Genomic DNA, 22,631 nt, shown 5'->3' with positions numbered 1-22,631 from the left:
TCCACTTACATAGCTCTTTCCTGGACACTCCACTCAAAGCGCCTTACTGGTAAGGGGACAAACACTAGCAAAACAGCTTGAGTTTAAAAGTGAAAGTTACTAATGAACTAAATGATAACTCCTCAACACGGCCATCTCACTTTTCATGCAGAAGGTTCCCAACAAGCTTTAGATACAGTATTGGTGGGGAACCGTGTCATCCAGCACTCCAGTTTAATAGACATGGGTGGTGTGCAACAGCCGTTTTGTGCCATCAGGTTTATTATACAGCAGATCTGGTAGAGCTGTGAGAAATGACCCAATAAATTAAGGTGGTACTTTGATCTATGGATAAGGGATTGGGACCTTGGATTAATATCCCATCTGAAGCACAGTATTATTTATGGCACAATGGGAAATTGTGGTCCAGAGGTAAGAGAGCGACCAAAGCCAAAGGTTACTGCTGTATGTGCTTTTCCTTGGGGTCTCCCATCCCACCATTGACCTAGCCAAGCCTTGGTTAGCTTCCGAGATCTGACAAGAACAAGCCACAGGGTGGTACTGCTGCTGTTTGCCAGTGCAAGTGCATCATATTGTGCTTTCTTTGACTCTGGCGAACTCCATCTGTTAGGAGCTGAAGGAATATCTATTTTTTTAGGGTTGATTTTCGCACTAGATAATTTGTGGATTATGTGGTAACAGAACTACCATCTTAGCAGAACTACTAACTACTACTACTACTGACTACTTAGCACAAATGTAACTTGAAATACGATTTTTAATATACAGGTTTTGAAATCTGTCTTAAAGAGATGAGGTATTTGCAGTGTGCATATACAGAGGAAAGATACTAAGCTTTATTATTTAAGAGTCCAAATTGTTTTAAGCCTTTACCGATGCCATTTTCACTTTAACGTGATATTAAGATCATTGTCTGTGTTATAAGGGGAAAGCTGTAAAAGGAATAATGCTGCCATTAAAATGAAAGCTTTTTAAATGGCTTTAGTTCACATTAAGAACTCATTGATTTTCAGTCAGCATGATTGCACTCTCATTCACTGGATGAATATGTACATTTCCCATTGTGTCTTACTAAATATTACCCATTCTGATGGATGCTCGTGTCTTAATCATGTGGAATTGAGGGCATATCGACCTGTTTCTTTTCACTGCTAGCCGAATGCATTGCTTTGTTTATAGTGGATTGCTGGTGAGAATCTCTGAGCATCTTGTCAGCACCAAAAAGGACCAGACTGCACCGCTGAGCCTTCAAAGGCCAATTTATGTAACAGTTTTAACAAAAACCATAACACAAGCGGGAATCATGTACAATGATGTTTTCAGCCATGGCCTGATACAGATGTGGTTTCAAGACACTTTACAATTCTTTTGTCCTCTCTTTGAAATACAACATTTCAACTTCTCATAAGACACTAAGGTAATCGCGAGATGTGTGCAGTTTGGGGAATTTAGTACAACATACTGATGTGTTTTGACAGGCTTTTCTTGTAAGAGAATGACAACTCTTTTACATGTAACAAAAAAAACATAAGGCATAATAAACACTTCTGCTCCTCTTATCGGTATCGGTCTATCGGAGCTGCATAACCTTCATTTAACTACGATCATTTTAAAGTCAACCTTTCGAGCATTTTTCAACCAGCTCTGATCAATAATGAACTTATTAATCAATCAACAGATTGATCCACTTCAATCCAATCTCAGGGTTTTAAAGAGTGTCTTGTCAGCATCATTGGATCACATGCCTTTAATGGATGACTTCAGCTATTGCTAATGTCCAGGTTATCTATGCCTGTGAGTACCTAATTTCTTAAACTGAACAGATTTATTACCTTTCCCCACATTTTCCACACAGTTACATGTAAGAAACTTTGAGGACTAGAGAGGGAAGCAGTTGCTGAAACATCTGTCCTGTTACACTTACAATGCTGGTCAGTCCTACAGAAGATGCTATTTCAGTCAATTTACCACCATTTCAGAATGGTACGATATTTAAAGCATTAAGGGCTGCAGACCTCTTCCTTAATCTGAACAAAGCTGTCCACAATTTAATGTTAAATGAGCTGTTGTGGTCGTGTGGTAGTGTTTATGCTTTTCAGGAATGGGCAATTCTTCTCCTTGGAGAACATGTCTATAATGACTATGTATCGACAAGTGACTAACTCCTGCAGATCTTTGGCCTTTAAGAAGTGGAGCTGCCTGTTCCATTGAAATGTAAGTAATTCAGAACTAATTTAGGAATAAAACTCTTTAAAGTCCTCAAGGATCAGAATTCTGTTCTTAACCGAACAGATTGCTTGCCTAATTTGATAATAGCTTACAGTTGTTAACAAATCTTTTAAAGCAGGTGGCCTGTAAAAGTAACTGGATTGTGGCTCTCCAAGACAAGGCTGTTTTTCTATTCATCTAAAAAAAACCCTGATCAGAAATGAGCACACTGAAAGGAAACAATGCTCAGGCAAGCATTTTGAAAAGCTTTGTGTTTGTCGAGCGCAAACAAGGTTTGAATGCTCAGCTAAGTCCTGCTGGATGCAAATCCTGTCTTTTTTCATGTACATATTGAAAAGAGTACATGCTTAAAGGTTAGTGGCCGTTGGTCAATCTTTCATGGATCAACTCAAAAATTTAAATGAAGTTTCTAAGCATTACCGGCTCATAGACAGAAGATTAATGTGAAAAAAAATGGGATGTCATAGGCTAGATGCAGAAAACTGGGGAAGCATGTGTTGTTTACATGAGCTTAGAATGCAACCAACTTCTGAATTGTGCAAGTTCCTTCTTAAATCCTCTGTTGTCCTTCAAGGAAAGGAAAACTCCATGTGGGACTATTCACACTCGATGTGTCATTCAGTCATTGCTTTGGCATTTTCAGTGGAAACAGCAGATTTCCCCCAAGACATAACAAAATGCTCCAGCTTCCATTAAATAAATTAGAGCCATTAGTCATGTAGTCTGACTATATGCTCTATAAACAGACACAATATTCAATACAAGTTCAATATTTAGGGTATGCTTGTGGGGGTTGTTCCTCCAGTTTGAGAAGTCTGTATGACAGTGTGTCTAAGGAATGTGTAAGGGAGGAAGTTCATCTTCAGTTCTCAACTGAGCATTTTTGCCAACATCCACCTTGCTATGACACACTATAGTGCACTGATCTGTTTTACTTCAATACCAGGCAATGTGGCCCTAAGAATACTTTAAGAAAAATTAGAACTGTCATTTTATATGAAATCTGTACATATTTTTATGATCAATTCATTTTTAAGAAAGTATTAAGTCACAGCACTTAATTTTAGGTGCTTGTTACATTGAATGTTAATCTTTCCTAACATGTCTGCGTGTTAACTAATGACCAAAGACAGAGATGAAGACTAGAGAAACACTGAGGTTTTAAAACTCATGTACATCTTAGTATTTTTTAAATTAAAAATGTTCGTTTCCACAGCAGAGAATCTTAATTCAATAGTTACTACAGTATGTACAGGGACTGTAGGTTAGAGCTACCATATGGCCTCAGATCAGTTCACACTTTAAGACAGGACAGGATTTCCCTCGCCTCTAAATTAAAAACTGATCAAAATGTAAACTGGACACTAATGGTGTGCTAAATGGAAGATTAAAGCAAATCTACAGTTTTGTTCTTCTCTATTTTGAGTTTTTACTTTATTGCTTTTTTTTTGGCACAAACCATTTCAGTGGTCTGGTCAAACCCTAATTAAGAGGGTGAAGAGGCACGATTCGAGTAGCTAGTTTTGTAGGGGGTCTCTTGCCTGGCTGAGGAAAAAAGACAACACATCTGTAAGGATGGGGCTGTGGGAACCTCCTACTTTAACAGAGCAAAGAAGGGGTGGAGAGGGGAACACCCAAACAAGAAGGCTGATACTTATGGTAGGCAGACATGGGCGAGATGAGGTTCTGACCTCCTGAGCTATTGTTTTTAAACTCCACAGTGGAGTACGCATGGGCTCTCCCAGTATTCACACACTTTCCTCATTTACAAAGACTCTTTGCAAGAAACTGATTGGTCAGACCATTTCAGCAGTGGAAGCTTTGGTTGACAAAGGCAAGGAACAATTCATGCAACTCAGCTCAGTGTATCAATTGTGAGGCATTCATTTAAGACCTATCCTGTCTCAAAGTGCCTGGTGGAGTTGCCTGGCAACCCATCTTGTGAGCAAACCACATGTAACAGTAGAGTCAAGGAAACCACTGCTCGCTTAGCATTTTCTTTGTAGTATTAGTAACATTCCAATGACCAAAAGCACAATCTTTCAGGCTATTTCTACCCAACCACAATCGTGCTCTATTATAATAAATTGTAATTACAATCAAACACACCGAACAGCAATTTATTTCAGTCGCAATCACTAGCCGTGGGAATTGGCAAACTGAAATGAATTAGCTCTTCAGTGGTTACATCCACATCATTGATCACTGCTCCACTTCGGCCCAGACGTCGACACAGAGCTGTTTTTGTGTTACATAGGAAAGCTGAAGTCAGAATGTTGTCAGTGCAGGTCTGCGGTTTGCCTTGCAGTGTCGTGGTACAGCAGCCAATGCCGTTTCCCTCAAAAGCATTCCCATTTGACCTGTAATATTATTGCTTTAGGCCACTAGTACAGACATACAGGAGGAATGAAACAATGCAGACCAGCTAGATTTTCAACAACAGCAGAGTAATAATACAAATTCATTTCAAGGTGCCAACATGTAACAGTATTTATACGGGATATTATGTAAAGTTCCATAACATATTGATCTTTACCTGGTAGGTATCTGGAACCATGCATTTTGGAATGTCTCTGTGTGTCTACCAGCTTCTCTCTTTATGCCCCACAGCAAAAGTGCTTTTTCCAGGCATGAGATAGGGGTACTTGCTTCAACTGCACACGAAACTGCCAGCAGGGGTTGGTAGGGAGGGGGGCAGGTGGGTAACTTCTGAGTAATGGCATTACCGAGCGTGAGACAAGTGAGAACGAAATGTGACTTAAGCTCTGACCATGCCAAGTGCATCAGCCCCTCTGACTCCAGCGCCAGGCTCGCTCGCCGACTCGCAGGCAGTTCCCGGCCAGCATTGTAAACCTCAATATATTCGCAAAGGAAAAACAAATGCAGTTTCACTAACAAGGTTCTACTCTTTAGACTCTGCAGTTCCTTTTTTTCTTTTTTTTAGATTTTTTTTTTAGCTCAAGTATATCACAGGTCACTAACTATAAGGGGATAACGGTAATTTCATGTACCATGCTACATCTTGTTCAGAAAAGGCTATTGCAGACAATTCTACAACATATACAACCACACATGACACTCTTTGTGTTACAAATGTTCCAAAACATGTCACCAAGAAACTAAATACATACGTGATGGTAACTATTTAGAGTCTTTAAGGACTATCCCACAGTCTTTTTTTTTCCATTGTTTTTCAATTTGTTACCCAACTTTTAACTGAGATGTCTTAAAGACAAAAAAAATCGAAAAGCTGCTATTCAAAAATTAGCAAATTTGGTCAGTCTTTTTTTTAAATAATCATAGTGCTTTTTGATGGCTTAAGACGAAAGTCTTTTTTTTTTAATCTCATACAGTGGCAAACTACAGGACTTCAGTGTGCATTTAATGACACAATAGCTGCAAAGTCTCAATGTCAGTGTTCTTGACACTTTTAACGTTTTTCCTTTTTAAAACAAAACAGCTAGGGCTGTTAAATATATTTCAAAGTAGTATCCTTTATTAAAATACCTAAAACACATTTATAAATATTTTTTTTCTTTTTTTAAAAGTAATCTTGAGGAGTTTGCGTTAAAATGGTTTTTTTAAGATCCTTCAAAGCGCACCCCACTCAGAGGCAGACGCGGGGCTTTTGGTCGACCCCACACACTCCTTCAGGCTGAGACACGAGGAAAAGCAAATTTATTAGCTTCCCTCCACAACGAACGCGTACTCTTTAAGAGTCCTCCTGTGAGTTCTGCAGTTTTGTGGTGTTTACAAAATCTAAAAAAACAAAACTGAACACTCTCAAAACTCCCACTCCAGGGCCTCCTCGCGATTGGCCGCTCTCTCCAGCCTGTGGATGATGTTGTTGAGGTTTGCCATTTTCTCATTGCGTCTCTGCGTGCTCTTGCTCAGCTTGGGGTTCTGCGGAGGCACGGAGTCTGAACTCGGGGTCACGGGCGTGGCCGTTGCGGCGCTGGGCGGCGAAGGGGAGATGGGCGCCGAGGAGGAAGGGACAGGAGAGACGGACATCATGAGGCCGGGCGAGGACGCGGCGGAGGGCGAGTTGAGGGACACTTCCAGGCTGCCGCGCGTAGGCTCCGAGGCGGCCTTGAAGCTGACTGGGTCGGACGGCGGCTTGTCGGTTTCCTCGCCCTCCTGCCTGGAGCCCAGCTGGACGGGCCTCTGGTGGACGTCAGGGGAGAGGGATGCTGGGAAAGCCGCAGGGACTCGGCCGCGCACTGCCCCCTCCTGCGCATGGCTCTTGGCGCAGTGCTGCTTGGGAGAGTGCTCCCTATATCCCGCCTCCTCCTCACGCTCTTTCTTCAACGGGCAAGGGAACTGGACACCCAGGGAGATACATTTCCTCTGGCCCTTGTGGCCGCGCTGCGCATACCGCTCTTCTTCATCCTCCTCCTCCTCCTCCTCCTCTTCCTCCTCCTCCTCTTGCTCCCCATCCTCCTGCTTTACAGTGACCAGGTGCTTGTCCGCCGTTGGATTCAGGCTGTAGCGTGCGCTCCGGCTGGGGAACACTGGTTTCCGGTCCTCAGGATCGGAGGCGGGGCTGCAGGGCGTGGGCGTGGAGTAGCAGGCAGGCTCCGCATCCGTGTCGTTGTCCTGCATCCCTTCCACCAGCACCTCCCGACGCATCCGGGACCTGTCCAGACCGGGAAGACACAGGTCACTTACAGGCGCTCCTGGATTGCAGGTACTGATCTGGTACAGAGGTGCTTTTGTTTTTGTGGGGGTCACTGACAGCTGCACAGTACGGGCCAGTGTCAAAAAGGGATAAATCCAACATTATCGGAATTTCAAAGTATTTATAAAGGTCTGGTGGCCTCTTCAGACATCTGTATTGTAGAAAGGGTACAGTATGGAACAAAGGCATTTGGTACAAGAGAGTGAGAGACTGGAACTGCCATCTTTGTGCTATAATGGGGAGATAATAAACAAGCTCTCAGATTCAGCCATTTGCTCAATAGTCCCAGAGTGGATTTATTTTAAAGTGAAAGCGTTTAAGTATCTAAAGGCACAGCTCAGCAGGGCAACAGAGACAAATCTCATCAGAGGTTTTTAAACAAGACACTGATTACACAAAGGTTGAGGGGGATTTTTAATTAGGGCCTTTACCGTTTAAAAAATCCTCATTTTCCTGTGGCTGTACCAGTTATGACAGTGCTATAATGTAAATTTCATATGCCATGGAAACCTATTTATTCCTCAGTCGGCAGCAAATTAAACTGAGCCTTGAGACACAGATTGTTCTTTCTACTTAAATATTTACGATAAATGCAGCATTTCAGCGAAGCTTGCTTTAATTCCTGCATTTAAGAGTCCTCCACTAAGGAGACATTTTAAAATCCTGTGGAGCAGACAAAGGGAGATCATGTGACTTCCATGATTTCATTCTTCCCCTCAGTTCCTGGGGTCTCTCGGCTGTACTGACCTATAGTTGTGGAACCAGTTGATGACAGTGTTGGTTTTGAGGTTGAGCTGGGAAGCCAGCAATTCAATGGTGTGCTGGGAAGGGTAGGGTTCCAGCAGATAGGCCTTCTTCAGGGCCTCCTTCTCCTCAGCAGCCAGCACGACTCGGGGTTTCTTCACCTGGCTGAAGGGGCTGAAGTCAGTGGGCGTCAGGCCTGGACTCACACAGTCGGAGCGGGTACTGGGAGAGTCGCTGTCGGACCCGGCACTCAAGAGACCATACCTCCTCTTCAGGTAGGCTGGAGGAAGAGCGAGACGCGCAGACACACGTCAGGCCAGACAGACTCCCGACAAATGTCTTCAGAAATGTATTTCACCGGCCGAACCAAAAAGGTGTTTGCATGAAAATGTAGGGATTCAGTCTTCAAAGTTTTTAAAAACAAAAACTATACTCAGTAAGACTTTACAAATTGGCACTCTTGACCCTAAAAGCACTTCACATGTACAATGGGACTTGCTTAATCCACAAGATAAGTGAAGCAGGATAAACTGTAAATAAATTAGTAAATATTAAGACCACAAGACAGGAAAACAGTCATGTTAACATCTCTATTAAAGGTGCCAGTGGTTCCTTAATCACGACAAACTGTCAGGACCTTGATAAGCATTCTCATTTCCAAACTGGAGAGTCATGGGTTGAAATCCTGGGGGGGATGCTGCTAATGTACCCTTGAGCAATGTACTCAAATTGCTCCAATAACATACTCTGCTGTATTAATGGGTAACTCTCCAGGCCATCATTGCAAATGAGAATTTGTTCTCAATTAACTTTCCTAATTGCATTATAATTAAAAAAACATTCTCATCTGACAGACGGCAACTATTGCACAGTGTCACTATACTTTGGCTTGGTCCAGAGGCAAGATTATCATCTACTAATCCACAAATACCAAAGCCCCTGACCCTGCCTTTCTCACATTCTGAGCTCCACATCCACTTGGCTAATGAATCAAGGTGTCATCTTGACCTGATCGCTAGGATCTAATAATCATTGCTGCTGATGCCCGATTGCAACTACTGTGTCTCAAAAATAAGGCACATTAAGACTAATCTACACCACTTAGCTGTCCTTCTGTGTTAGAAATACAGCTAGTCATCTTCCTACACACTCAACATTGCATTCCATCTGTAATGCAGGGGTCTTCAAGCTATCATGCAGATGTGGCTCATCCTGGACCAATGTGCAAATAGTCTAATCAGAGTCATCAGTCTTCTGTATGATTTATTATACAAAGCTATACATACTAAATGGCTTGTTGGACTTTGTAACTACCCTGTCTGGTTGACAGAAGATTAAATTCCCCTTTGGTTTGTTCCTGATAAATACAGCTAGAATTAATTCATATGCAGTCAGGATCCCAGTTTGATTAGCCATGGAGACCCCAGGAGATTCAACCTGCAAAGGTGCTCAGTTGGAGTGCAAGCAGATGCCTAGCTGGGTCATGTGACTAGCTGAATCATGCAGTAGCGTTCAAATTAGTGAAGCTTCTCATCATACAACATGCACACCTGCAGCGTGCCAAATACCTGCAGGCTTGCAGTGACGTCGGCAAATGACACTCTGCCCCTCCAGATGGAGCTAACTCTCCAACCTAGGCTTTGTGGACGAAATTGCCTCTGTGGGAGAACATCCTAAAATGATCCCTAAACCCAATGAGGTGGGTACATGATAAAAAAAGAAGGAATGTACTAGATGCAGCCAGTGTGTAGTGATGCATTGTGGGAGCAGGGCCAGGACACCATACCTTTCTTCTCCATTTTCTTCATGTCGCGCAGCTTCTCCACGTTGTAGGGGTCGTTGAGCCACAGCTGCATGCGGACGAAGGGCTCGCGGCCCTTGAGGCTGAGCTTGTGCCAGGGTTTTGGCCTGGAGAGCAAGTCGGAGACGGAGCCCTGCGTCAGGCCCAGAATGCTCTCCCCAAACAGTCGCTGGCCTGCAACGGACACGGAGAGGACTCTTAAAACACACAACCTCCTCTTTATCACATCCAGAGGGCTCATTCATTTCCCAACACCATCACAGCTTACACTTTGAAGTCGATGGAGAACAAATAAATGTCAATAAATACACATGGGGTATATCTGAAAGTGACTTTGTATGATCAGTATTACATGAGCGTTATTAAACTTAGAGTAGGGCAAGATGCAAAGGTCCTTAAATAGAGGCACACTCCCCTATCCTCTGAAAATATTTAATCCTAAATAGAGAAAACTACAAGAGGACTGGATTCATCCACCCACCCACCCATCCATCCATCCATCTATCCATTCACTTTCTAAATGCTCCATCCAATCCAGAGCATTGCCAGAATCCTGGCAAGCAAAGGACACAAGGTAGAATACACTGTAGTTGGGACGCCAGCCCATCACAGGGTAGACACACAGACACACACACACACTCACACCAGGGCCAATTTTCCCACAAGCCAACATGGGTTTGGACATTGGAAGAAACCGGGCAGCTGGAGGAAACTAACACAAACAAAGGGAGAACATGCAAAACCCACGCAGAGAGCATCCCAGGTCTGGAATTTCACCCAGGACCCCAGAGCTGCAAGGCAGCAATGCTAACAACTCCACCACAGTGCTGCTTGGGACTGGAGTTAACTATTTCCCAAATCCTAAGAAGGTACTGACACAGTCAGCCTACTGGACCTCTCCAGGATAAACATTGAAACACAAACTGGAGGTCACAAGTAGAAACTAAGGGGAAGTGCAATTATAAATGAGAATAGAAGGTACTTCTGCAGACAAATAGACAGGGGAATCTACAATTCTTAGTACACAGACACCCTTTAAGAAACAGCTGGACAGCTTCCTCAGATAACTGAAAAATAGGCAACCAAACAAGCCCGTCTGTTACACTTCTTAATTTCCCTTAAGTGACTTTTATTGATCAGTCACTAAAAATAAGTCTTGAATGACAACAGCAGCAAATGAAAGCATAACCAGGAAAAGGGGAGAACGCAGCCCGTGGGTGCCTCATGCTGCGCTCCACTACGTGAATGAAGAGAGGTGGGCGCCTGGCAGACGTACCCAGGTTGTTGTCAGTGAGCACCTCTTTCACTCTCTTGGTGATGGCATATGTGTCCAGCTCTGGGGACATGGCTACCAGCTCCTGGATGCCCAGAGAGGTGTGGGAGTGGTGAGGGGAGAGGAGAGTTGGTGCAGGTTTGCCGCCCGGGATGGCAGTAGGGGTGAGCTGGCCGTCGGGCTGCTGGTTCTCCTTGCTGCTCTCCAGGCTCACGGGCTCTCCCAGGGGGCTGTGCTGCTCCTCCACAGGGCTGGGCGGCGGAGAGGGCGAGGAGCGCGTCTGTATGGGGCTCTTGTCTACGTCGGGACAGGAACACAAGAACCAAGACTGCTTATGAGGGGAGGGAGGCTCTTCAAGAGAACCAAAACATAAGAGACCACTACTGGTTTCCGAGTCAGGACCCTAGGCCCTAGGCCCTAGGTGCGATAGTTACCCTGCGGCTGGCTGGGGTTGCTCGGCTGACTGATCCCCTGGCCCAGCTGGTCCAGCAGCCAGAGCTGCATGCGGATGAAGGGCTCCCGGCCCTTCTGGGTCAGCTTGCTCCAGGGTTTGGGTCGGGACAGCATGTCGCTCACACTCCCCTGCGACAGGCCCAGCACCTGGGAGGAGGAGGAGGAGCTTTCACAGTTAGCCATCATTCCTGGCAAGGGTCACCAACCGTAAAGGGCGAGACGAGCATGCAAACACTAGTCCATATCACAAGCTAGGACAGAGGACCATGCTGTCACTCCTCCTACCACCATAACAGTCAATGAACTGACTAAATGACTGATTCCTTTTGTTTTGACGTCCCATCTCTAAACACTTCATAATATCATTTTAATACATTATAAAGCAGCACAAGGGCACAGCAAAACAGAGGGTTTCAAGACTGAGGCCAGAAATCGTTTCTTCAGTTTTAGTCCAAATGTAGCCTGCTAGATGGCAGCATTGGATCACTTTGCACTTTACAGTCCTACAGTGTGCTGCCGATGCATGAGGATAAATATAGACTGTGCGATTACCAGATTTGAATTCCACTATACAACTGTACTTAACTGACTGACATGATTACATTTTAACTCGAAGAACAGAATTGCACTAGGGGCTAACAAGGCTTAATGTTAACCCTTGTGCCCTGGCCCTCTAGACCCAAAATCACTTTCAAAAAAGGAAAGGACGGAGAGAAGCAACAAGCTCTGGGGGCTGAAAACAGCCAAGCAGATTGCCAATAGAAATGTAATAACCCCCCCAAAACAACAGGAGTTTTTGGAAGGACATTCAACTCGTATGCAGACAAAGTGCATCTCGTTGAAACGGAGGTATTTATTTTCAGGCAGGACTCTGAAGAGCTTCACCTTTTCTCCGAAGATCCTCTGGCAGATGCCGTTCTTGGCCAGTTTCTCTTTCACCTGCCTCGTCAGCTCGATGGTGTCCACTTCGCGGTACATGTACATCTCGTACTGCTCTGGCGTGAGAGGGGGCACCGTGGGCTTGAGGGTGCGGGGCACGTAGGCGGGGTAGTAGGAGAGGCGGCCGGGGCCCTGGGGTTCCCCGCTGCCCGAGGCCTCGGCCTCCAGCTTCACCTCCACGGGCCGCCCGGGCTCGTCTTCCGCCGCGGAGGCCTCCTCGCTGTTGGGCAGGCTCTCCCCGTTCTCCACGCGGGGCCACGGCCGCGGCAGGGCCGAGTAGCCCGAGGACGAGGAAGAGGAGAGCGAGGGGGACACGGAGGTGAAAGGCCGGGAGGCGCCAAGGACCCCCCTCTCGACCGCCCAGTGCTGGTCGAAGTACGTGCCGGCGTCCCCGATCTCCGACTTGACCTTGCGGATGATGTTCTGGACGAAGGCGGCGGGGGACAGCACGCTGAGCGGGGTCTGGGAGCAGCTGCTGCTCTGGGAGCAGGTCGCCCCGCTGCCCCCTTCCTCCTGCTTGATGTAGGCCGGCAGCGGCAGCCCCTTGCCCGAGTCGGAGGCGGCGGGGCGCTCCGCTTGCGGGGCCCCGGCCGCCCCCCCCCGCCCGCAGGCTTCCATCTCCAGCAGGGCCTGCTGCTGGGCCTGCATCTCCCGGCGCGCCTGCTCCAGGATGCTCTTGATGGTGTCGTCCGAGCTGCTGCCGCCGCCGCCGCCGCCGCCACCCCCGCCGTTGCTGGCACTGACCGCCGATCCCCCCGTTGAAGACTTCCCGTCACCTGTCCCGCCACAAGGACGGCACCCGTTAGCTCCTCCTGACCTGTCTACCCGTCACACGGGATCCCCCATTGGAACACAGGAGCAAATTGCAATGCATGAGCCGTATTAGGAGATAATCTCAGCCTTACTTCTTCATAGAAAACAATCCCCTATCGTACTGAACAAAGTATGAACATTAAAGATAAGGAGAACTGCGAGGCAAGCAAAGCCCTGCAGGTTTGTGTTGGTCATGGTACGCGGACCACAGCCATGTGTGCGTTTGGTGGACGCTACGTATTTTAAGGGTGAAATGTTTTCTTTTTATTCCCCCAAAAAGCCCCTGGATCTGACTCTTTGGAGTCCGGGGGGAGGAGAATAAATCAATGGTTCGGCTTCTTGTAAAGATGAATGAAAGACGGAGGGGGGAGGAGCTCACCCCAGACCGTCCCTGAGCCTGCTTTGACTTCGGTTGCACTGATGTCTCTGTGCTTTGCAAGATTAATTGAGTTTGAAATATCTGCTAGAATCAACCTCGTTTATTGCACTCCAAATTTTGAAGAACACAGTCAAATTTTCCCCTGAGTCATCATCTACCGATGCTATAATGTTTTAGCTTATTAAGCCTGTCATCATTATTACTCATGCCTCCCCGCCGCAGGAACATGTCTAATTGATCTTTTTCTACTTTCTATCTTCTTTATGACTGCATGATTCAGTGGCTAAAATAACACGTACCTCAGAAATGAGCTTTTTTATACACTTACTGTAAAAGCATAAAGGTTGACTAAGCAATATTTTTTTAAAAATCTAATAAGCTCTCAGAATTTACAGCTGAAGAGAGGGTTCACAGTCCTGGACAGTAACTGTGGAATACTCACTCCCTCTCTGGGACTGGATTTCTTTCTTGGCTTGCTCCAGGATATTCTTAATGGCATCGTCTGACCCAGTTTCTGGAGTTCGGATCCTGGGAGTTATGCTTCCTGATGGGGAGGAAAAAGGAAGAGGTGAGGGGGGCTGGCTGATCAGAGGTGAAGAGACACCGAGAGTGAGGACGACGGATTTTCATTTTGATGAGGAAATCTGGGGGAGTTGGGGGCGTACAGTATGTGAAGTTATGCCAAAGCTTGATACTTCTCAGCTTCCAGCAATCAGAGGGCAAGAGGGGACGAAAATGATCTGCAGTATGTAAGAGAGAATAAAAAAATTGCTGCTCTCACCATGGCCTGCCTACCCATCTCTGGATAAGATCAAGCTGCTCCACATGTCCAAAGGAAGCATACAGTATAGGTTTACAATAACCCCATCTTGGGCTCTAAATTTGCTTTGACTCCTTAAATATATTACAGGATAGCATTAATAACAATAAGATTCCCATATAAAGGTGTTTGAGCTGTTTCAATTTCATTATTATGAGGAGCTGGATTTTTTTTTATAAAGGTCAATATTCTAGGGTGGGTATTTCATGCCTGGAAGCACAGTTTGAGATGTTTTCACTGGTACACGCTTTTCAAGTCCAGTGTATGTAAGACATTACAGCTCAGCTTCAGCTCGTAAACCTTGAAATGGATCAAACCATTGGGCCGTTAGTCAAGTGTAATGTGTAACTTCTGTAAGGCTCTGTAGAGCTTTAATGACTTCATGTCTTCATTTAATTCTAATGGATTTTTAAAGATTTTTTGGAAGATGCATATGTGTACTAAAATTTCATAAAGCAATTATTATTATTTTTGCCAAGGTCTTCCCTCAGTGGAAACAACACAGCAAACCTGACTGCTCTCTTTTACAACTGAACCTGCAAAAGTCAGGTAAATATCCCTGAAATCTTTGACGCAATGATTCATTTATTTAAGAAACATCAAAGACAGACTGAGTTACACACTTCATTAAGAGAGACAACAAAAAAACATCGCATTTGATCAAATATGTAACACAAACAGATTTCAGGAGGAGCCGGTTCTGTCGGGTTGGTGGTAAAACCAGGGTATAACCTGTCCGGGAATCGTGCTGAAGAACGGTTCTGGACGGAAGGGTGCTCACCTCTCTGCCGGACCTGGATGGTCCTGAGCGCCAGGATGTTCTGCTCGTCGGAGAGGAACTGCTTCATCTTGATGAAGGGCTCCTTCCCCTTGACCGTCAGCTTCCTCCAGGGCTTGGGCCGGGCCAGGATCTCGCTGACGGAGCCCTGGGACAGGCCCAGCACGTAGTGGCCGAAGACACGCTGGCCGATGTTGTGCTTCAGCAGCTGCTCCTTCACCTGGAAGGCGATCTCTGCCGTGTCCAGCTGCTCGTCGTCCCCCGCGCCGGAGCTGCCGCTCTCCGACTGGTCGCTGGGGGGGCCCGTCTCCCCGCCCGTGGCCGCAGCCGCCGGGCCCTGACTAGTGGCAGATATCAGGGCAGCCTTGGCCGCATAGAGGGCAGTGGGGAAGGCCATTTGGCCGCCATTTTCCTTCTTGTAGAGCGGCGAGAGCAGCTGTTTCTGCAGGAGGGGGTCCCCAGGCAGCTTGTCTCCGGGGAAAGGGGAGCCAGAGAAGGGCCGGGGGAGGTCATGGGCCAGAGCCGGGCCGGCGCCGGGCTGCCCGGGGCTCGGCGAGGCTCGGCCGTCCGCCAGGGGCTGCAAGGCCCTCTGAGGAGAAGAGTAAGACACACCTGGTCTCTCGGGCTCCTTCGCAGCCTCCTCCTCAGACTGGTCCTCCTCTTCAGGAAAGAGAAGCTGGTATTACATTCCCTTCCCTCGTAACGGCATTGTCAAGTACAGACCGACTTGTACCTTGGGTGTAGTCTGTCGCATCTAAAACCCTGACTAGACAACAGGTTAAAGGGCATTCAACTGCCAGGCTCTCAAAATGAGCACACGAGCATGTATCATTTTAAAGCTTTACACACATTTTTCAACCTCATGGTTCAATCCGGTGATGCTGATAAACCATAAACATGCCATTTGTCGTCTCGGCTCCTCGCTCGCTCCTCGATAAAAAAAAAAAAGCAGACACGATGGACAGTTGGGTTCTCCAAGACCCTAAATCTCCACATCTGCCAAACATCCGTCAGATGACACAATGATATGTATGGGCATGATGAAAACACGTTTTGTAATACTTTCCCAATATTCTTTTTCATCATACAAAGTGGCAGAAGAAGGAGCAGAAGGATGCAGCGTGAACAGGCACATATTACATTACCATTGCTATGCAACAGACTGGATTTATCCACCAGGTATTTCTGAGAAGGAATAAAGGCCTCTTTGTCCAGCAACAGAGATTCTGCAGCCTTTGAAGTGTCCTAAGAGAGTCAGAACCAGAGAGAGTTCAGCATTACCAGCTGTAAAGATGAATTAATGTAGCCTTTACTACACGCTATTGTAAGGATGGGCATCCACAAGCCTTTCACTTACAAGTAGGTTCTGAGCAAGGGGTGTAAGATCTTTGGTCATAGCTGTCAACCTAAAATATCTTGTATTGCATAAGTTTAATATGGAAAACGAAACCAAATGGCCTTAAACTGAGAGAATGTCTTGTTGCTTCAATTTTTATACACAGGGAAGAAAGCTCACTATACCATAATACAATACCAGGAATATAGGTTCAATTCAATTTCTGTTTTCATAATGACAGGACAACTATGAAAAAGTAAAGGGCAATGCAATTTAGCTTCATTCAATGTTGTGCCAAGTTCTGTTCAGTGCCTTTAGACCAGACGATCTCATAACAGATTGTCTGTTTGAAAAAAAAGTTGGCTAAGTGCACTGAGCTTAAGGGAGATGATGCCGAAAAATACAATTCCAGAATAGGCATTTCAATGTTGTTATATACTCAAGTTGCAAAACACCTGGGAATATCCTTCCTATCAGTAAGGGGAAATACCACTCTACCAGATTAAGAACTACACTATATACAGTATATCAGAAAGCACAGATGACTTTATTAACACTGTACATCACAGGTACTCAGCAGCTTCAATGAAGATGCTAAAATTCACAATGAAATACTCACTTGTGATGAACTGCCATTCGCAGAAGCTAATTTCATTGCTTTCAGTATGCTGTTATTAAAAAACAAAGGCAATCAAAGTTACACTGTACATATAGTATGGAATATATCAAAATGAAATCACATTATATTTCTCAATTGATATTATTTGGCTAGCATTTCTTGCGGATTTCATTTCTGATGTGTATTATTGAATTGCTTACTTGAGCTCGGTTTTTATTTCTTCATAATCCACCTGTGACCGGAGTTTGGCTTCCAATCTCTATAAAAGACAAAGAATACATAGGATTTAATGGAAAAAAGGAAAAAAAGCAGCAGAGTTAGGTAAGTTATTAGAGATCAGGGAATTTATTCATGAATTCATTACACATGCTTAAGAGAGAGAAGTTCTTGAGAAAACTTCATTTCTCTCTCTCTGATTAGGTTGGGATATTGTTGAACAGAGTTTAAGATCCACAAGGATTCTGGTCACAAAATCTCTGAATTAATCAAGTCCACGTGCCATTTCTGAATAGGAATATACTGTGATAATACATTTTCATAGCACTAATACTACTATGCATTTGTGCAAGTTCTTTACAGCAGCAATGTTAGTTTTTTTTCCTCAAATTCTAATATAATTCACCTAAATGTAATGGTCTTAGCTTCTGACTGTTTTCAGACTGTCAACTTTAAATGAATAAATACCTATATGAGCTTTATTTTGAAGTGTTTATGTTCTGATGCTGTTCATGCACAGATACAATATGTAATGGTATTTTCTGCTCATAGCGCTGGGAGCAGCCTCAGTCTAGATGCTAATTCTTACTTCTATGGCCTCCGTCTTGTAGGCGAGCTGGCGTTCCATTTCTGCGATCTGAGTGGCTGAGCTCTCCTGGAGTTCCTGCAGCGTGAACTGGAGTCGCTGGACCTCCTCCAAGAGGTGGATGATCTCTCGGTCCTTGGCAGCCAGTGCCACCTCCAGCTGGGACCCTGAGCACTCTGTCTCTTCCTTATCCTGAGAGGAATCCGGGGAGCACAAAGTCAGAAGAACTCATGGATGTTAACACTTTTCATCTCAGCTGTTGGCAATTCACATAAACTGTAGTAAACGCAATTTTTTTTATATACATGTATAATAGAGGGGAGGCATGGCGGCACAGTGTTTAGCATTGCTGTCTGACAGCGCTGTTTAATTCTGGACCTGGGGTGCTGTCTGTGTGGAGTTTGTATGTTCTCCCTGTTTGTGTGTGGGTTTCCTCCGGGTACTCCAGTTTCCTCCCACAGTCCAAAGACATACTGGGAGGATAATTGGCTCCTGCGAAAACTGGCTCTGGTGTGAGTGTGACCATGTTTGAGCCTGTATCTATGCGCCTGCCCTGCGATGGGCTGGGGTGCTGTCCAGGTCGTACCCTGCTTTGTGCCCACTGCTTGCCGAGATAGACTCCCGCTCCCCCACGGCCCTGAATTCGAAGAAGTGGTGAGAAAATGGATGAATGGGTAATATAATATACACATTTCTGTTGCCCTCAAAATGAAGCCCTTTCATTGGTGGAAAAGGCGTACACCAGATGCCATCTTCTGAAAAGGGAATGGTCATTTTTGAGAATCCTCCCATCTCTTTGAATATTGATCACTGGACATAACCCCATAGATAGTCTCTGTCTCAAGCAAGAAGCTGCAAACCAGTATCAGACAGCCATGAGGTCCTGTATTTTTTTATTTCAACTGAGCTTCTTACTCCTCTGTCCAATAGGCCGTTTTGTACCCAGGACCTAAACCTGTTTAGGTGGCCTGTGAATTGTGCAGGAGAGCGATCGTCAAACCCCGCAGTGGAGATGCCCTGAGTGTGAGGGTAGGTGAGTGCTCCTTACCGCACTGGAGCCCTCTGGTCCATGGCAGCCCAAGTGGATGGCACTGTTGGCTGTGGCCAGCTGTTCTCTCAGTCTCTCCACCTCCCTCTGGGCCACCTCTGCCCTCTGAAACAGGAAGGCCCCATGTCACTCCGGGGCAACAAACGCACATGCTTGTATCTTCACATGCGTGGAGTCCTCTGAGCGACGCCCATTCTATTAGTACAACATGCGCATCCACCCACAGACATGAAGCGCCACATGGGGGTGTAACAAAAAAAGTCATGAAACGGACGTTTCAAGATTTCAAAATGGGTTAAAAACATGGTATTTAAGCTGCGTTTTCTCAACAGTCAGGAATGTTAAAAATGAGAAGAGGCCATTTGGCCCATCTCATCGAGGCTTTTTTTTAAAGGAATGGCTTCAACAACATGGCTGGGCAGGCATGTTCCAAATTCCTATGTGTGAGTATCGGTCTTAATCTTCACATTTGTAGTAAGGTACTGTATGTCCAGGAACACACACTGATACTTCAGTTCTGTATCTCAAGCAACAAGGAGTTTCATTGCATGTACAGGGAAGCCTTTTGCAATAAAAGTGTAGAACCTACTATCACAATTAGGCAAGATATGGACTACAACCAATGCCTGAATAAACCTTATCCAAGTTGTAGCAGTCAAAGACTGTGAAATACAGCACCATAATATGTGTATAATTGCATATAATAACTATAATTATAATACGTGTAAGTCCTAATAACATTTAGTGCACAGAGAGTTGAAAAGCTAGAACTGCTGCTCAAAATTGAAAATTTACTGCACTTTCACTAACTTCGATTTTTTCTGACTACTTTGTACCCTTTTTACATTTGCAACACAGTAGATCTACAGCTTCAAATCATAATATATCATTTACTTTTGATTATATGATACTGTATATAATTTACTTTTGTTCAAAAATCTAAAATATATCCTAAGATGCCATTTGTTTGCATTGATCAACTTTACATTTTAAAAAATGTGACTGTTACAGTGTATATAAATGAAACTCAAAGCCACCAGCTCTCATTCAGAGAAGGAAAAATCACAGATTTTTGAATTTTTAAATTTTCATTCATTTGAAATGTGCCTGAACAAATACTTCTAATAAATCACGTCGATTTATAAAACTAATTACATATTAATTTTCATTGAATATTTAGCAACAAAGTTAATTGCCACTGTGTGAAATATTTAAGCATTACCCCACAAAAGCTAAGCAAAATATACATACAGTCCATATATATCTTCTGCTGAAACTGCTATTTACTCTATTGCTGTTCCTCAGGAAACTCTTTACCTGCCTTGTCACACTCAAAGCTTTAATTAATGATTCATTTTGAGAACATTTATCTGAGCACTGCTAACAAAAAATACAGAAAGGAAGCAATCAGTGCTTTAAGGTAACTACCTTGTTGCTGCTAAGCATCGCCATTAATCTGGTTTACAGAGACACTTCTTTTAAACCTGAGTACAGCCTCAGACAGAAAAACACATCTAATTAAAACAGTGTCTTGATTACAGGAATCGTTATGTAAATCACAAGCAATCAGCCTTGTTCTCTGGCTTTCTCACCTGGTTTGCTTTCTCCAGATTTGTCATGATCAGTCCCACTTCCTCAGCCCTGAAACACACCAGGCACACAGTTTGGGTTATTTCTGTCCCTCATATACTCCAAAAGTTTCTTTCAGATTTTCCGTAACTCTCCTTAAGTCATACACACATTTACAGATACACACTTAAGTAGAGATTTTAAGCAAAAAAACTAAATCTTGATACAATTTAATAAAATGTACTGTAGAAATATGTCTTGACATCCAGTTTAATATACTCTTTAATATGTAATATTTTTGAATATCACAGAGGATTAAAGCAGATAAAACTCTACCTTAAAAACAAGAGCTTTTAATTAGTATTCAATTATGTCAAGATTTCTATACGACCTGCTTAACATAGAATAGTCTGCACTGTCCACTCCCAGAATGCCATAGGCTTTGGACAATGTATCTTTCACTCCATGGCCTTAGTTTGTTTTTGATTTTAAAGCGTTTTTCCTTTGGAAACATGCAGTCCTCAAAATCATAAACCCGGCCTTTTTGACATCAGACAACATTGGCCTTAAGGCAAGGTAGGTATACCATTTACAGTTTAGCTACCATCTTTGCTTTTTAGGAATTGGAAATGTGAATACCATACCTCTTCCACCATGTTGTGCAGAGGTGCTTAGCCAATTCTACTACATTTATTTCCCCTGACCTGAGACACTTTATAAACTGCTGCAATCAATGCATACTGGTAACAGTAACTCTCTAATGAGAATTAAAAACAGCTTGATGACCTTGATTGAGAAGAACATTTTTAATTAAAGGTCAAACAAACGCCTATTAATTTGTCTTCAGCCTCGACCCGCTAATCTATGTCCATTTTAACCTTCCGGAGCTTTCGTTTTTTGTAATTTGCTTATTCCTTAACACGTAGCACACCATTGCATTGAGCAGGGAAAATGTTCTAAGAGCTGTTTTGTGGGAATAACTGATCTTGAACAGCTGTTCCAATTATCAGCTCTGATGACACTGCCATCTGTGTCAAGTGCTGCACGGTTCACTCTGCTCCAGATGTTGCAGGAAAGACAATACAAGGTTCCAGGTACTTAATTCCTCAAGTGTGAGAAACTTAAAAACAGCATTCATCAGGTCTTTTCTTTTGATACGGATTAGATTATTGCAAATATTGTCAAGATGGCATCAATTATAACCTGCTGAACTGATAAGATCAGGTGTTGTCAGCCTTTAGGAACAATTAAATCTAGTTATTGAATCATCCATCCATCCATTTTCTAACCACTTCTTCCAATTCAGGGTCATGGGGAGCCAAAGCCTATCCTGGCAATCAAGGGGTACAAGGCAGGGTCCTCACAGGACAGACACACACACACTTACATCAGGGCCAATTTACCCAGAAGCATGTCCAAGAAGCAGGAACTACCAGTATGATTTGGACTGTGGGAGGAAACCAGAACACCCAGAGGAAAGCCATGCAGACATGGGGAGACCATGCAAACTCCACACAGACAGCACCTCAGGTCCAGAATTGAACCCAGAGCCCCAGCGCTGCCAGGCAGCAATGCTAACCACTGTGCTCCATGCTGCCCATTAATGGATCCGTTTAAGATAATTCCCTAAGTATTGTATGTTTTATTAACAACTGTTTAATTTCTCCAGTTTGATTAAGACAAGGCTAAACTTAGTTTACTGACCTACAGTGTGTGTCACTTCTGTTGCCAAATATATACCCTAATTTCACCAGTTCCATTAATACAATCATCATTAAATTAATAATAATCACATCACAATTACAATTAAAATCAATCTGAGACATTAAACCTGTAATAAAAATGATTCATGTGGATAAACACAAGGTGTCTAGTTTGTCTGTATGATACACTTAGTTTAATGGATATATAATATTTGCTGCAGCTGCATTAAAAAATATCTTGTCCCTATAGATCTCAGTAAGCAGAGTTATATTATCAATATGTAAAATCAAATTAAAAAATGGTGCCTTGAAGGGGTAATTCATTAGATTGCTTGAATTTTTAGCATTTGAAAACACTGATTATCTTCCATTCTTTACAAACACATTAAGGATGCATAATCATTAAATAAAAATCTGGACATACTCTCTGCTATTGTGGATGGATTTTCAGTAACAGATTTAGTAGCAGAGGGTTAAACAGTTTGAGTATGTGAAGCACACTCAACAGAAATGGACACCATAATCAACCAGGAAAATCTGCCCACATAGTATAGGATTCAATTTTGTTTGGATCTCTCCCACTCTATCGGACAGAGATTACAGCAGCGCTCGGCTGGAGAGCTAACCAACGCTGGACAGCTGTGGGA

General features: G+C 44.1%; 1 protein-coding gene across 1 annotated transcript in view; it reads right to left on the bottom strand.

The window, feature by feature from the left end:
* Positions 1-1,066: 1,066 nt before the first annotated feature.
* cux2b (cut like homeobox 2b) overlaps positions 1,067-22,631 on the bottom strand; it is a 77,433-nt gene continuing 55,868 nt past the window's right edge. The window contains exons 9-23 of the mRNA XM_088935461.1: positions 22,586-22,597; positions 20,305-20,346; positions 18,713-18,817; positions 17,668-17,856; positions 17,063-17,121; positions 16,863-16,911; positions 16,053-16,152; positions 14,911-15,567; positions 13,752-13,853; positions 12,064-12,893; positions 11,160-11,325; positions 10,729-11,022; positions 9,438-9,626; positions 7,655-7,931; positions 1,067-6,865 (exon numbers count right to left, since the gene is read on the bottom strand). Of these exons, the coding sequence (XP_088791587.1) occupies positions 6,013-6,865; positions 7,655-7,931; positions 9,438-9,626; positions 10,729-11,022; positions 11,160-11,325; positions 12,064-12,893; positions 13,752-13,853; positions 14,911-15,567; positions 16,053-16,152; positions 16,863-16,911; positions 17,063-17,121; positions 17,668-17,856; positions 18,713-18,817; positions 20,305-20,346; positions 22,586-22,597 (3,924 nt within the window). The 3' untranslated portion in view covers positions 1,067-6,012. The remainder of the gene's footprint in view (positions 6,866-7,654; positions 7,932-9,437; positions 9,627-10,728; positions 11,023-11,159; positions 11,326-12,063; positions 12,894-13,751; positions 13,854-14,910; positions 15,568-16,052; positions 16,153-16,862; positions 16,912-17,062; positions 17,122-17,667; positions 17,857-18,712; positions 18,818-20,304; positions 20,347-22,585; positions 22,598-22,631) is intronic.

The sequence above is a fragment of the Atractosteus spatula genome, chromosome 17 (genome assembly GCF_055471065.1).
Source record: "Atractosteus spatula isolate fAtrSpa1 chromosome 17, fAtrSpa1.hap1, whole genome shotgun sequence".
NCBI lineage: Eukaryota > Metazoa > Chordata > Actinopteri > Semionotiformes > Lepisosteidae > Atractosteus > Atractosteus spatula.
The sequence above is the reverse complement of the archived record's forward strand: the minus strand, read 5'-3'. Positions and strand labels throughout refer to the sequence as shown.